Here is a 15,243-nt window from a genome sequence, read left to right on the forward strand (position 1 = left end):
TTCAGAAAGTTGGAAAGTCTGATAAATACTTAAGACCCCATAATATGGTACTGTCAAATTATAAGGGCAAGACAAGTGGAATACTTGGAGTAATTCAAGTAAAACTAGCTGTTGGTTCGTCTGTCAGGTCAACCGTCTTCATGGTGATTGCATCGCAGGCAAATTTTAAACTGCTGTTGGGTCGAGAATGGATCCATGGTATTGGGGCAGTTCCTTCCACCTTACATCAGCGTGTGGCCATTTGGAGGTCAGATGGTATAGTGGAGAATATTGAAGCCGACCAAAGTTATTACAAAACTGAAAGTGGTCGCAGACACTTCGACCAGCATTTGGCAAATGTAGCTCCTTGCTACAAAGCAGAAGATGTATATCCTTCTGATGAAAGTGTGTCTAAGTATCTGAACTTAGACCCAAATTATGGTTTCATTTGGAATAAAGAAGATCCTAATGAACCATTGAACCATGAAAGTCCTCCAGAGCAGAGGATAACAATCAAAGACGATGACCACTGAGTCAGAATACCTGGCTCGAATAACGGCCTATTTGGCCGAAAACAAAGAAAAAGCGGCTTTAGAAGCCGAACTAGAGAAAAATATGACGATTGAGGCCATGATAGTAAAAAATGAAAACGATCAAGAAGTTGATCACCAAGTCGAACGACTTGACGGGATATACGATGACGAACCTTTAGGTTTCGAAATGGATCCATCAGGATCGGTAAAAAGGATGCAAGCTCAAGATCCTCTTGAGGAAATTGACTTAGGTGATGGAGTCATTAAAAGGCCTACTTATGTAAGTACAAGGCTTACAAGTGACCTAAAGACCAAGTTGATTCGACTTTTGAAAGAATACAAAGATTGTTTTGCATGGGATTACAATGAAATGCCTGGTTTAAGTCGACATGTGGTGGAACATCGACTACCACTAAACCCAGGGAAGAAACCTATCAAGCAGCTTCCTAGAAGATTTGCGCCAGAGGTTATGGAAAAAATCAAAATAGAAATTGAAAGATTGCTGAAAAGCAAGTTTATTCGAACTGCGAGGTATGTCGAATGGTTAGCTAATATAGTGCCTGTCATAAAGAAAAATGGTAGCCTTCGTGTATGCATAGATTTCAGAGATTTAAATAAGGCTACTCCTAAAGATGAATATCCCATGCCAGTTGCTGAAATGTTAGTCGACTTTGCAGCCGGATTTGAATATCTCAGTTTATTGGATGGATATTCAGGTTATAACCAAATTTTTATAGCTGACGAAGATGTACCTAAGACGGCGTTTCGATGCCCAGGTGCTTTAGGAACTTATGAATGGGTGGTAATGCCTTTTGGTTTAAAAAATGTTGGAGCTACATACCAACGAGCCATGAATTCCATGTTTCCAGATTTTATTGACAAGTTTATGCAGGTTTATATTGATGATATTGTAATAAAATCTAACTCTGAAAATGGTCACTTAGACCATCTTCAACAATCTTTTGAACGTATGAGGAAATATGGACTCAAAATGAACCCTTTAAAATGTGCTTTTGGTGTACATGCAGGGGATTTCCTAGGCTTCGTGGTTCACAAGAAAGGCATTGAGATAAACCAAAATAAGACGAAAGCAATCTTGGAGCTAAAGGCGCCAGAAACAAAGAAACAACTCCAGTCATTGTTGGGGAAGATTAATTTCTTGAGGAGATTCATCTCAAATCTAAGTGGCAAAACGAAGATATTTTCACCACTTGTGAAACTCAAGAACCAAGATCAATTCAAATGGGAACAAGAACATCAACAGGCATTCGACCAAATAAAAGCTTATTTAACTAAGCCTCCTATTTTGTTACCCCCCAATAGGACAAAAAGTATGAAGTTATACATAGCTGCATCAGGCTCGACAATTGGGAGTATGTTGGCCCAAGAAGATGATAATGGCGTCGAAAGAGCCATATATTATCTAAGTCCAACCCTAGTAGATGCTGAAACTAGGTATAATGATATTGAAAAATTATGCTTATGCTTGTATTTCTCATGTAACAAACTTAAGTAATATATAAAGCCTGTTGATGTGTATGTGTCTTCTCATTTTGATATTATTAAACATATGTTGTCTAAACCAATTTTGCATAGTCGAATTGGTAAGTGGGCCTTAGCGCTAACTGAATTTTCCTTGACATATGTCACTTTAAAATCTATGAAAGGACAAGTTGTGGCTGATTTTATAGTCGACCATGGGTTAGTCGAATTGTCTGTAAATCAAGTCGAACGAACTAACTGGAAACTGTTTTTTGACGGTTCTAGTCACAAAAATGGATCAGGCATTGGAATCTTGATTATTTCTCCCAAAGGACTTCCAACAAAGTTCCATTATAAAATGAAAGAAGTATGCTCTAACAATGAGGTCGAATATGAAGCCTTGATAACTAGTTTGAAGGCCCTAATAGATTTAGGGGCAAAACGAGTTGAGATTCGAGGTGATTCTGAGCTAATAATTCGACAAATCAAAAAAGAGTATAAATGCATCAAAGAATATCTAATAATGTATTATGCAATTGTGATACGCTTATTAGAAAAATTCGAACATGTTGAGATCTTGCATGTACCAAGATCTAACAATTGCATTGCCAATGAATTGGCACAAATTGCTTCTGGGTATAGAGTTTCTAAAGACAAGTTAGAAGATATGGTCGAGATCAAGAATAAAGAAACCCATGAAGTATTAGACCAGTTAGGTCAATTGTCGACGTCAAAATTTGAGGGGGTAGGTGATAATGTTGAAAGTAAAGTTGAAAGTAAAGATTTGTATGCCTTGGAAATTTTTGCCATCGATAATATGACTGATGCTGATTGGAGAAACCCATTGGTCCAATACCTAAATAATCCAGTCGGAGGAACTGATCGAAAGATTAAATATAGAGCTCTAAACTATGTGATATTAGGAAATGATTTATACAAGAAAACAGTCGAGGGTGTATTGTTGAAATGCTTAAGTGAAGCTGAAGCATATTTGGCTGTGTCAGAAGTTCATAGTGGTGTTTGTGGAGCTCATCCATCAGGCCATAAGATGAAGTGGTTGTTGTTTAGACAAGGTTTATATTGGCCAACAATGTTAAAAGATTGTATTGAATATGCAAGAGGATGCCAAGAGTGCCAGAAATTTTCAGGCATTCAACATGTTCCAGCCAGTGGATTGCATGCCATTGTCAAACCTTGGCCTTTTAGAGGATGGGCTTTGGATTTAATAGGAGAAATCAAACCTGCATCTTCTAAGCAACAAAGATTCATTTTAGTAGGAATAGATTATTTTACTAAATGGATAGAGGCAATCCCACTAATTAATGCTGATCAAGAAGCAGTGATTAGTTTCATACAAAAACACATTATCTATAGATATGGGATTCCAGAAACTATTACTACTGATCAAGGATCAGTTTTTGTTGGTCGAAAGATGCAAGCTTTTGCAGCAGAGACAGGATTTAAATTGCTAACATCCACTCCGTATTATGCTCAGGCTAATGGTCAAGTCGAGGCTGCTAATAAAGTTATTATAAATTTGATAAAGAAGCATGTGGGGAAAAAGCCAAGAAATTGGCATCAAACGCTCGACCAAATCCTTTGGGCTTGTCGGACGTCACCAAAGGAAGCAATAAATACTACCCCATTTCGTTTGACTTTTGGGTATGATGCTGTATTGCCTGCAGAGATTCATCTACAGTCGACAAGAATTCAACGACAAAATAGTCTCTCGTCTGACGAATACTGGAATATGATGTTAGATGAATTAGTAGAATTATACGAAGAAAAGCTAATAGCGTTGGATAGGTTAATAAGACAAAAAGAAAAAGTGGCGAAGGCTTACAACAAGAAAATCAAAGAGAAGACATTCATGGTAGGTAATTATGTATGGAAAGTTATTCTGCCCATGGATCAAAGGAATAAGAGATTATATTAAATGGCCAAAACTTGGCCAGTCATTACAAAAAGTTCCTTCATAAAATGCGCAGTCATTACAAAACAAAACAAAAACCCAAAGCCACTAAAATATCCAATATTAGTTAACTCTTCGGTCGATGTCTTCCAAGGATAATAGAGGCAGACTTTCGGCTTCGAACATATCCATGCGTTCAGTCTTACGCATTTTCCTCACCACACCTTGCTTGAGAAATAGGTAGGATAAAAATCTTCCATAAGGAAGATGAGTCACCATTCCTTGACGGGAGGCAGTCAAAGAGACAACCTCCACAAGTTGCTTAAAAATCAATAGAGGAAAGTTGATTTTCTTCCCCTGAAGGGCACGGGAAATGAATTCCAAGTCTTCCACCATGATGCTATTTTCATCATGGTTGCGTGGACGAAAGTTGCCCACCAAAAGTTGGTGCCAAATTTTGATTACTTTGGCACAAAAGGGATCATTGTCCATGAGGTCCCTTAACATATTAGAAGTGTTCATGTCGAAAATATTGTCATCAAAAGTTTCACCGGTATTGCTGCATTTCAACAAATCAGAGATTGTTGAGAGAGTGATGATAACATGAGCCCCTCGAATGTTAGAGGTTATAGTAGTCCTCCCTTCTGGATCTATGCGCAAAGATGCAAATCTCCAGAATTCAATCAGCATGCAGGGATAGATGTTACCATCTAAAATTTCAGGATAAAATTCAAGTCCCTGACTAGCATAAAGAGCACGAACATTGATGTGGTTCGCATCAAACTCTTCTTCAGAAAGTTTAAATTCCTTCTTGATGCAGGATCTTATGTTGGCATTTGTTAAAGGTTGTGCCATGGTGTGAAGACAAAGATTGAAGGATGAAAATGTTTAAGATGTTGTGCGTAGGGAAATGCAAAAGGAAATGGAAGGAATGAGCCTATATATATAAAGAATATGTAGTTACTTCAGCAAGACAAACGTGGGAAAGGAAGTTAGAAAATCAAAGGTCGTATTAAATATCTTGGAAACTGACACAAGCAAGTTGGGAGCAGTTATAGCCCACTAACCTAGTGTTTAGGTAATAATTAGTGCCTGGGAACATGAAATGTAATCATGGCGTAATGGGAATTAACAAAAGTCGAAACCCAAGAAAGAACTGAAACGCCATCTTTTCTCTTTCCTAAAGTCAATCGAAAGAAGTCGCTTGGGGGGCAATTTGTTACCCTAGGTTTTCGACTTACCAACAAATGGGCAACTGGGGCTCAAAATTGGTAATTGGGCCTCAATCTGGTAAAAAGGCCCTAAATTGGTAATTGGGCCTCAATTAAATAATTACATTGCCATTTGGGTCGAAGTGGTTCGACTAAGTAATGCTTAGTAGTCGAAGCTGTTCGACTAGAAAGATGATCAGAGGCTTCAGCGTTCGATCAGAAGTATGCGAAGACTTAAGAATTTTGCTGCAGAAATTGAAGTGGAAGTCGAGAGGTATTAGAAGTTAAGAGGCAGTTTCAAGCAGTTTTCTGGCAGTTCTTACAGGACGCGTGGAGGTCTCACAATTGAAGATATTGCATGTCGAAGACACGTGTTGACTGATAACCAGTCGACCGTTAGTAGTAGTTATTTTATTTTTACTATTTAAGCAAGTTCCATAGGAATAGTTAGAGGTCCGCATTTTCTACATAAACACAAGTAAACTCAAATCTCTGTGCAAAAATGAGTAACGAGTGCAACTTTGGAATGTACGTATGCGTACCAGTTTAATTAATGCAATCATTTTACGTTATATCTCATCTTTCAGTGCACATTTACTGCTTTTTTATTGCTTTGATTTACTTTAAAGCCTTTAATTTCAGTGTTTACTTTTATTTTAAAGTTACTGTTGCATTTAATACAAACCAGATACACATAATATAACAAAATAAAGCAATTAGTCCTGGAGTATTCTAGTTGATTCCGCAAAAATAACCTTTAAAAAGGAAACTAGCGCTTGTTTACCATTTTTTCTGGGTAAACACTACCATACAAAGGGGATGATGTGCTTGCAAATACTCCGACAACCAATTAAGTAAGAGCCATGAATACGAGATTTTTAGGGTTACGAATAGTGTACCTAAACCTCAGTTATAAGCTAGTCTTTGTAAAAGGAGGATTGGGGTTTCTACAACCCAACCCTCTAATTAGACTGTTCTCTCGAATGCCAGTTGTAGACCAATCATGATATGATCTTAATTACGCGGTCTCGAATTAATAATCGAGCATTCTCAAGTGCATTTTTATGGCGTGACCATGGTATTGCCCAGTCTAAGCTAATACTTCTAGAGTGACTTATTTCATTGTTTGATTGGATTTGACTCATTTTACACTATATAACAACTAGTCAGACTTGAATCTTATCAACTTTTTTTCTCTCCATTTCTCTCTATCCGGTTAATTCCACTTTCTCTTTCTCTCTCCAAAGTAAAATGACTTTATAATAAAGAAAGAAAATTAGATTAAAAGAGGTATAGAGTAATAAGAGAAATGAAAAGAAAAAAAGATGATAAGATCTAAAATGCAATTAGTTTGGTAGAATGTTTTTTTGAGAAAATTCTAGTATCAAGTTTGTCCGCTTTATATTGAAAATTCATTGCTTCATATTTATTCCATTACCATCTAAGAACTCGGTATCAATGTGTTTGACTTGATCAAGCTTCTATTGTTTGATTTGTTGTTACAATTTAACTTCAACAGTGTTTGAGTAAGGATTATCTCCATTTCTTAAATAAAATTGAGAATTTCATTATTATAATTTTATATATTTAAAATTAAATAAATATTAATTATATGTCTGAGTAAGGATTATCTCCATTTCTTAAATAAAATTGAGAATTCCATTATTATAATTTTATATATTTAAAATTAAATAAATATTAATTATATGTCACATATCTCTGCGTGAGTTTTTAAACACAAAATTATAATTAAAAAAATGGAGAGAAAAAAATAGAGATTGTATCTATTGCCACAATGAAAGAAACTATAATAGTTTGATTTACAAAGCATCAAAATATTGTATCACCAAGACATGAACCAAAAGTGAATCACTTGGTGTCGACATCTATCGAAATCAGAGTTAATGCACCTATATGGCAACTAGGACCCTTCTAAGACATGGTGTAAACGGCAATTCAGATAACTTATTAAGAAAATTAATTATGCACGTTGAAATAGAGAAAATAAAATAAAATGTAGTTTGATAAATATGATAAATTGTTGATATGAAATAGAGAAAGAGATAGATATAAAATGAAATGTTTAATTAATATTTAAAAGAAAAAAATTTATATGGTTTATACTACTTTTTAATGAAAATATGATAAATATATTTAAATATTATTTAAGGAGTAAAAATTTAAAAAAATATATTATATATGTGGATGAGAAAATTATACACTTATCATATTTTTATTAAAAAATAGCATGAATAACACTTAAAAAAATTATATCTAAATTTTTTCCTATTTAAAAATTAGGGTGTTGAAATAATGATTACCTCTTTAACAATTAAAGGGTTTATTATTACTATTCTTTTGTTGCATATGCTACTTAAATTTATTCAAATTTACAAGATATAATAGAACCCTTCAAATTTCAAATTGATGACAAAGAACTCAATCACAAAACCATAACTTTTTCTATCAAAACATATAGTACTCAAACAACCATAACTTTCTCTATCAAAACATATAGTACTCAAACAATCATAACTTTCTCTATCAAAACATTTAGTACTCAAACAACGTACCACTAACAAACCAAAACTGAGAAGCCAGAAATCGGTTGCATTATAGATTTTACAAAAGCTTCATGCATCAAAAATGAAAGGCGGTTGCCACTTACCACAGTGACAATAATAACAAGACTAAGAAACAGTGACATATGGATAATTATAAAACAGGGAACATCCCTAATAAGAAAAGTTTTGATTGATGTTCTGCATCCAATTAAGAATGAAAAATGTATGAAAAGACTTCTTTCCCACTATCAAAATTGCCAGAAGCAGCTGAAGAACTTCTAATGGGAGATCATTTCACAGTCAAGATTTTGATGATCGATGCAACACCCACACGATGGAGAGCCACCACAGAATCCCCGTTGTTGCATAGACCCTTTGTTTTGGCATACTGAATGGCGAAGTCTAGTGCCTCTTCTGTTGTTTCTGCATGAGAAGCTCTGGCAGAACCAGCACTTAGTACTGGAATCAACCCTCGGAATATCAAGCTATGCCTGGCAGGGGCCTCATCACTGCAGGACCAATCAAAGGTATCAGTCTTAATCTCAGGAACAACGACAGAAAGAATTGGCATGCCTGCCCTGTATTTAGCCACTAATTTTGCAGTACTCCCTCCTCTAGTTAAAACCAATATAACTGCTGCTTTAGCTGAGTTGGCCATTTTAACCGCAGAAGAAGCAAGACTCTCCAATGGGCTCATGGGTACTGGTGAGTGCTCCATTATCCTTTTGAACACATCACCATAATCAATGGTACTCTCAGCTTCAACACATATTTTAGCCATAGTTCGAACAGCAAGTTCTGGATAAGCTCCAGCAGCAGTTTCACCACTAAGCATGACACAGTCTGTGCCATCCAGAACTGCATTGGCAACATCAGTAGCTTCAGCTCTGGTTGGACGGGGAGATTTGATCATTGACTCCAACATTTGGGTTGCAGTAACAACAGGTTTTCCTTGGATATTGCACTTATAAATCATAACTTTCTGTGCAAGAAATATCTTCTCGATTGGAATCTCCATTCCGAGGTCACCACGTGCCACCATAAATGCATCTGAATTTGCAAGGATATCATCAAAGTTTGCAACCCCTTCTTGGTTCTCAACCTGCCATATTCATTTGAAGCAACAAAGAGAAAAAGTAACCAGAAATAAGTAATTAAATACAATATGTACCAGAACTAGATAACAAATATCAGTAGGAACCGAAAAGACAGAATCTCTAAAGAACAACCCAAATTTTGTTAGATGACATTCAATAACACACATTAATGTATATGCAATAAGCATCTCTATGATATCATATCTTATTCATAACTTAATTTGTTTTTAAACCAGCTCAACAACCATTTTTTATGAAATAAAATCAGGAACCCGCAAAACACCATACCTTGGACATGAGAAGTATGTTCTTAGCGTGTTTCCCTAACAACTTCCGAACCTGCACCAGATCAGAACCTTTTCGAACAAAAGAAAGCGCAATCATATCAATGTTATTCGGAACTCCCCAAACCATAATATCCTCCTTATCTTTCTCAGTCAAAGTCGGAAGATCCACTATAACTCCAGGCAGATTAACATTCTTCCTCTCACCAAGAACAGCAGAGTTCTCACAGCGACATTTAACCAAACCCGCTTTTATATCACACGATAAAACCTTAAACGATATGGTACCATCAGCGCAGAGTACAACGCTCCCCGGCTTCACATCTTGAGCCAGCTTTTTGTAGCTCATACAGATGGTATTCTCATCTCCCTTTATGCTATAGTCCGTCGAAATGGTTATTTCCTGACCTTGTTTCAGTTGGACCGGCTTCCCATCCTGGAGAAATCCAGTTCGAATCTCCGGCCCCTACAAAACAATGTAAATAAATACAATGCCATGTTCATTTCATTAATACAACAACAATAGCAACACCTTGTATTCATTTCACACCAATTCAGCATTCAGTGCAAGATAAATAACACAATATGCACAAATCATCTTATCAATGAGAAATTTAAATCTAATTTTAATAATGGATACACCGTTAATAGATCGATATTATTAGGTCATTATTCCATACCTTAGTGTCGAGCATGACGGCGCAGAGGATACCGGTATTATCCATGGCGGTTCTGAGGTTATCTAGGGTTTCCTGATGGTAATCGTAGGAGCCATGGGAGAAGTTGAAACGAGCGACGTTCATGCCTGCTCGGAGAAGCTTCTCGATCATGGGAACGGACCTGGATGCGGGACCGAGGGTACAGACGATCTTCGTTTTCGGTTTCTTGTCCGCCATCACCGTCGCCATCTGAGATCAACGAAGAAAGTTGGTTTGTGTGAGGGATGCGAAAAGGGACGAAAATGTGTGACCTGCGTTTCGATTCAGCAATGTGATGGAAAATAAGAGTGACGCAGTCGTTTTTGGTTTTAAATAGAGACAGGAGTTAGTTAGCTATATTATTTTTAAAATAGAATGGTCAACTTTATTTATTTATTTTCCTATAACAAAAAACTATAGTTACTGGTTTTTTAAAAAACTAATTGCGATATTGAGTGGTGTTACTGATTAAAACATGAGTAAATAATTACTGTGGGTGGTAATTAGAAAAACAAAACCAAACACATATGTTTAATATTTTAATTTATATCTTTAAATTATTAATTACTATGGGATTAAAATATCAGTGTGACTTAATATTTTATAGAGCTTAAAGGTATTGCACTGTCAGTGTAAAGTTTTTTACATGGTGAGTGTATCGCAACCCTTAAAACTAAATACTTTATATTTAATTTAAAGAAAAAGTCAAATTTTTATAAAATTTAACGGTTTATAATTCACTGACAGTGTAAAACTGCTTTACATTGTCGGTGCATTTCCATTAAATCCTATTTTATATAGTCGTAATATTTAACATAGTCATGATTGATAGACAATATAAATAAATTTTCAATATATATATATATATATATATATATATATATATATATATATATATATATATATTCCCAATTACTATACTTGTTGTATTTGAAAAATATTACCTTTTATAAAAAAAATAAATAAATAATATTACTTGTTTTTCAGGGTTTTTTGTTTGAAATTGTCTGTCACGTGCTTTTTCCTTTCATAGAGATGCTTTTGAAGATTCGATTCTATGCCAAATCATTTAATTGGGACTAACACAATTAAAATTGAATCTGACTTTCTTTTAATTAAATCTTAGACTAAGTTTAGTTTATCAAAAAATAAATTTAGCTTTGGGCGCTTTTGTTTTAATTTTATATATATATATATATATATATATATATATATATATATATATATATATATAAAATAATTTAAGATATTCTAAAAAAAATTAAATAACAAAAAAATTAAAATATTTTTTATAAAGTTATAGAAAATATTTAATTTTTTACTGGGATATTTTTTGTAAATCAAATTTTTGTAAAAAAATTAAAGTTATTTTGAATCTTTTCTTAAATTTTTTTTTGGATTTAAATTTGGTTATTTTGATTAAGTTAAAATCATTAATAATTAATATGCATGTTATCGAATGTTAAAATTATTTTGAATGCAATTTTAATCTTTTTATTTATATTATTTTAACGTTCTACTTCCCTTTTAAAATAATTCAACCTTTTGATCCCTCTATTAAACTTTTCTTAGGTTTTTTAGTCCTTTTCCTATTTTGTGTAGGTGGCACTAAAAGTATTTTTGGGTAAGTGAATTATCGTTCAAATCCATTTTTGGGTAAGTGAATTATCGTTTAAATCCATTTCTTGAATGTTTCCATTTCATCCATAAATTCATGATTTCATTTTATTTCAAGCATCGAAGGAACTGCGAACGGGATGGCACGATGGATATTCCCCAATCGTCATCGAAAAGCAAGGAATAGGTGAAATATCGTTTGAGGTAAGTGAAATTCCATTTATGGGTTTAGGGTTTTCATTCGCTCCTTCTATTTTGCTTCTTTCGCTCTCACGTTTTTCATTTATGGATTTAGGGTTTTCATTTGTTCCTTCTATTTTGCTTCTTTCGTTGTCACGTTTTTCATTTATGGGTTTTGGGTTTGGGGATTTGTATAATGTTACCTTTTTTTTAAACATGTGGTCCCGAAAAGTTAGTTTATTCTAAAGGTGGTCCCAAATGCATGCAATTATTTTAATCTGAAAGTCGCCCAATGATGTTATTTGTTGAATCTAATTATTATTTAACGTGATTAGTTTATTTTGATTATTGTTATTCCATACTAAGTCAGGGTCAACACATTGGTTACAAATTCATCATATGGAACAGTTAGTATCCAGCCTTGTTAAATGGCACGTTAATATAGACAGTTTTGAAATGAATCGGGAATGGGATGTGGATTCTATGTCCTATATGCCGTTGGAAAAATTGATAAAAAATTTGGGATATACGGATATTAAGTGTTTAAGATATTGGAATCCTATGTATAGTTTTTCACATGGTCTTAGACCCCTAAATTGTGATTAAGATGTGTTAAAATTTGTTGTCAAAGTTAATTGGTTTAAGTTGGTAGACGTGTATGTAGAGCACATCATTGATAACCCTGATGTTGTAGATGAGGCTGAACTTGGAAAAGAGTATGATATATAGGTAAATAATATGTGTGAGGCTTTTAATAGGACAATTCTAGAATGTATGGATAAATCCATAATTACCGTGTTAGAAAGAATTAAACATTACTTAACTAAGATAATTACTAGTCAAAATGAGCTAATGAATAACTACTCTAGTGATATTTTCCCTGGAATATAATTGGTCCTTGAGAAGAAGAAAAAAACACTCAGAAAATTGGATTCCCACATAACATAGTGATGATGATTTAGTTATCTATGGTGTGACCAATGGCATATAAACCTATTATATAAATCTAAAATAGGAGACATATGCATGTAGAAAATGGGAATAACTGGAATCTCTTGTAGCCATAACATGTATATGGAAAACAAGAAAAACCAGAAGATTGTGTCTCTGAATATTATAGGTTTATGCATTCACTATATGTCTTTGATTTATGTTTAAATTTGTGGCTTAGTTTGTGCTGACATATGTATTACATTTTGTATGAAGGAAGTCTATATTTAACAACAGTTACTCACATATTATCTTCCTACAAGTGGGTCACAATTGTGGCCTTTGGATAGCCAGCTACCAATCAATCCACCAGTGCTGAGAATGGCCATTGGTTGACCCAAAAAGATGAGTAATAAGGTGAATGATGAACCAAAAAATCCCGGTGTACTTACTAGGAAGCTTAAAACTGTTACATGTCATAAATATGGTGCCATGGGACACAATATACTGAGTTGCAAGGGAAAAAAGGCTCTTGGGATAGCCATTCCCAAAGGTGGCAAAAAGAAGAAGGAAAATGCATCAAAGGGTGGAAAGAAGAAGAAAACATAATCATGTGCATCAAAGGGTGGAAAGAAGCAGAAGCGAAAAGCATATGAAAAAAAATTGGAAGCTCATCACAAGCATTTGAGTAGTAAGGCAACTCACACACACACACACACTTAAAATGATTTTCTAAGCTAAAATCAAATGATTAAAAAGTTATTCAAGACCTTTTTTAAACCTTCTTAACCTTCTAATCGATTGGAAAGACGTGTCAATCGATAGGCAAAACTTTTATAACCAGCCAATCGATTATGACACTATGCTAATCGATTATAAGAGTGATGATCGATTATAAAATCAATAAGGACAACACATTAAAGTCTTGCAACAGATCAATATCCAAACTTTCTTATTTGGGTCTTACAATCAATTATCTAAGAAAGGCTCTCCCTCACTTCAAACCACGACACTTTCCAACGTTTAAATATTTATTTGGAATTTATCTCTCTCCCTCTCTTTAGAAAATATTCTATTCACTTCGAATTACCTTAGTGCTACTAAGTGAAGCTTCACTTGTGAGGAAGATAATTTTTTGTATGTGGTCGTGCTGGTCATTTATATTCTTAAGGGTGTGATACCTTTAAGAGATTGAGTTTGGTTAATGATATCAACTTTTAAAAAATCTATGTTCTTGGTTTATTAAGCTTCGCCAGAAAAAGCTTTTTGGTTATTGAGATCAACCATAAATCTTTAAACGGTTTGATAGTTCAGCCTGGGATAAAAAATTTCATTAGGTTGAGGATAAGCCTATTAAAATCTTAAGATCATATTGTATTAAAGGTTCGTGGGCATAACATTCAAAAGCTCAAAGTTTATAGTGAAACTCTCAAGAAGACGTTTAGGGACAAGACTAGGCCAACGTTCAGCCAAACCTATATAAATCTCAGGTGCAATCCTTTTAACCCTATCCTTTTTTGATGCAATTTACTTTTAGTATTTTATTTCCACTATGATTACTCAACTACAAATTCCTGATACGATCTTAATTGAAAAAGGTTTAAATACCACAATTCACCCCCTCTTGTGCTTGAAGTCACTTGTCTAACAAGTGGCATCAAAGACTAACTCATGTTAAGGACTAAACGTCTTAGGAGGAAAAATATCTTCAAATTATTCACTAAATAAACCTTCATCCTTAAATGGAGAAGGGTACAATATATGCAAAGAGAAAATGAAATTTTTCATGGAAAGGACGAATCGTGGTATTTTGAAGGTTGTGAAAAATGATTATTTGTCCCCACACATGATGTCAATGGTGTTGAATTAACATCATGTGTGGGGACAGATATATGCAAAGAGAAAATGAAATTTTTCATAGAAGGGACGAATCGTGGTATTTTGAAGGCTGTGAACAATGATTATTTGTCCCCACACATGATGTCAATGTTGTTGTATTAAACAAACCTGAAAAGGACTGGTCCAAGGAGGATAAAGAGAATGTGCAACGCGATTTGAAATCTAAGAACATAATCACCACTACACTCGATCTTGATGAGTACTTGTGACTTTCTCACTACGAAACGGCTAAGAAAATATGGTACATCCTCCAAATTACCCATGAAGGTACTACTGAGTTAAAGAGGGTAATGTTGGGCACATTAACCCATGAGTATAAACTCTTCAGAATGAAACTTGAAGAGACATAAATCAAATGCAAACACAATTCACTCACATCGTGAGTCATATGAGAACTTTGGGGAAACATTCACAAATGAGAAATTAGTCATAAAAATTCTTAGATGTTTGAACTGTTGCTTGTAACCCAAAGTCACTGTGATTTTGATTCTAAGGATTTGGCGACGATGGATGTAACACCCTAGTTCAATTTTATTCTTTTATTTGAATTATTGATGAATTCATATATTTTATTTGATTATTGTGTGTAATAATTATGGGTTGTGAGGATGTGTAACCTTGAGATAGGGATGTTGAGAGAGAGTAAAAGTTCGTTAGAATTATTTGGAATTATTAAGAATTTTTTTAATAATTAAATAAGGGTTAAATGGCTTTCACCTCCTGCAATAGTAGCGAGATTCGGTTTACCCCCCTTTTAAAAAAAAATGGATTACCCCCCTATAATATTAAAATTGTAAGTCTTTTGCCCCCTAAGAGGGAAAATTACCCCCTGTAAAATATATTTTTTTGATTTTCCC

General features: G+C 34.3%; 1 protein-coding gene across 1 annotated transcript; it reads right to left on the minus strand.

Moving 5' to 3' along the window:
- Positions 1-7,653: 7,653 nt before the first annotated feature.
- LOC131633628 (pyruvate kinase, cytosolic isozyme) lies at positions 7,654-10,069 on the minus strand. The gene is made up of 3 exons (XM_058904325.1): positions 9,743-10,069; positions 9,067-9,528; positions 7,654-8,783 (listed from the first exon to the last, which is right to left on the minus strand). The coding sequence occupies exons 1-3, from the start codon at positions 9,968-9,970 to the stop codon at positions 7,971-7,973; spliced, it is 1,503 nt and encodes a 500-aa protein (XP_058760308.1). The 5' UTR covers positions 9,971-10,069; the 3' UTR covers positions 7,654-7,970.
- Positions 10,070-15,243: the final 5,174 nt, after the last annotated feature.

This window comes from Vicia villosa, unplaced genomic scaffold (genome assembly GCF_029867415.1).
Source record: "Vicia villosa cultivar HV-30 ecotype Madison, WI unplaced genomic scaffold, Vvil1.0 ctg.001151F_1_1_2_unsc, whole genome shotgun sequence".
Taxonomy (NCBI): Eukaryota; Viridiplantae; Streptophyta; class Magnoliopsida; order Fabales; family Fabaceae; genus Vicia; species Vicia villosa.

Bases quoted from the DNA above. Each gene is read 5' to 3' on its own strand.
- LOC131633628 (XM_058904325.1), bottom strand. From the start codon at position 9,970: ATGGCGACGGTGATGGCGGACAAGAAACCGAAAACGAAGATCGTCTGT. The intron at 9,529-9,742 runs GTATGGAATAAT...ATTGTTTTGTAG, and splicing joins CCGTCATGCTCGACACTAAG to GGGCCGGAGATTCGAACTGG. The intron at 8,784-9,066 runs GTATGGTGTTTT...TGAATATGGCAG, and splicing joins ACATACTTCTCATGTCCAAG to GTTGAGAACCAAGAAGGGGT.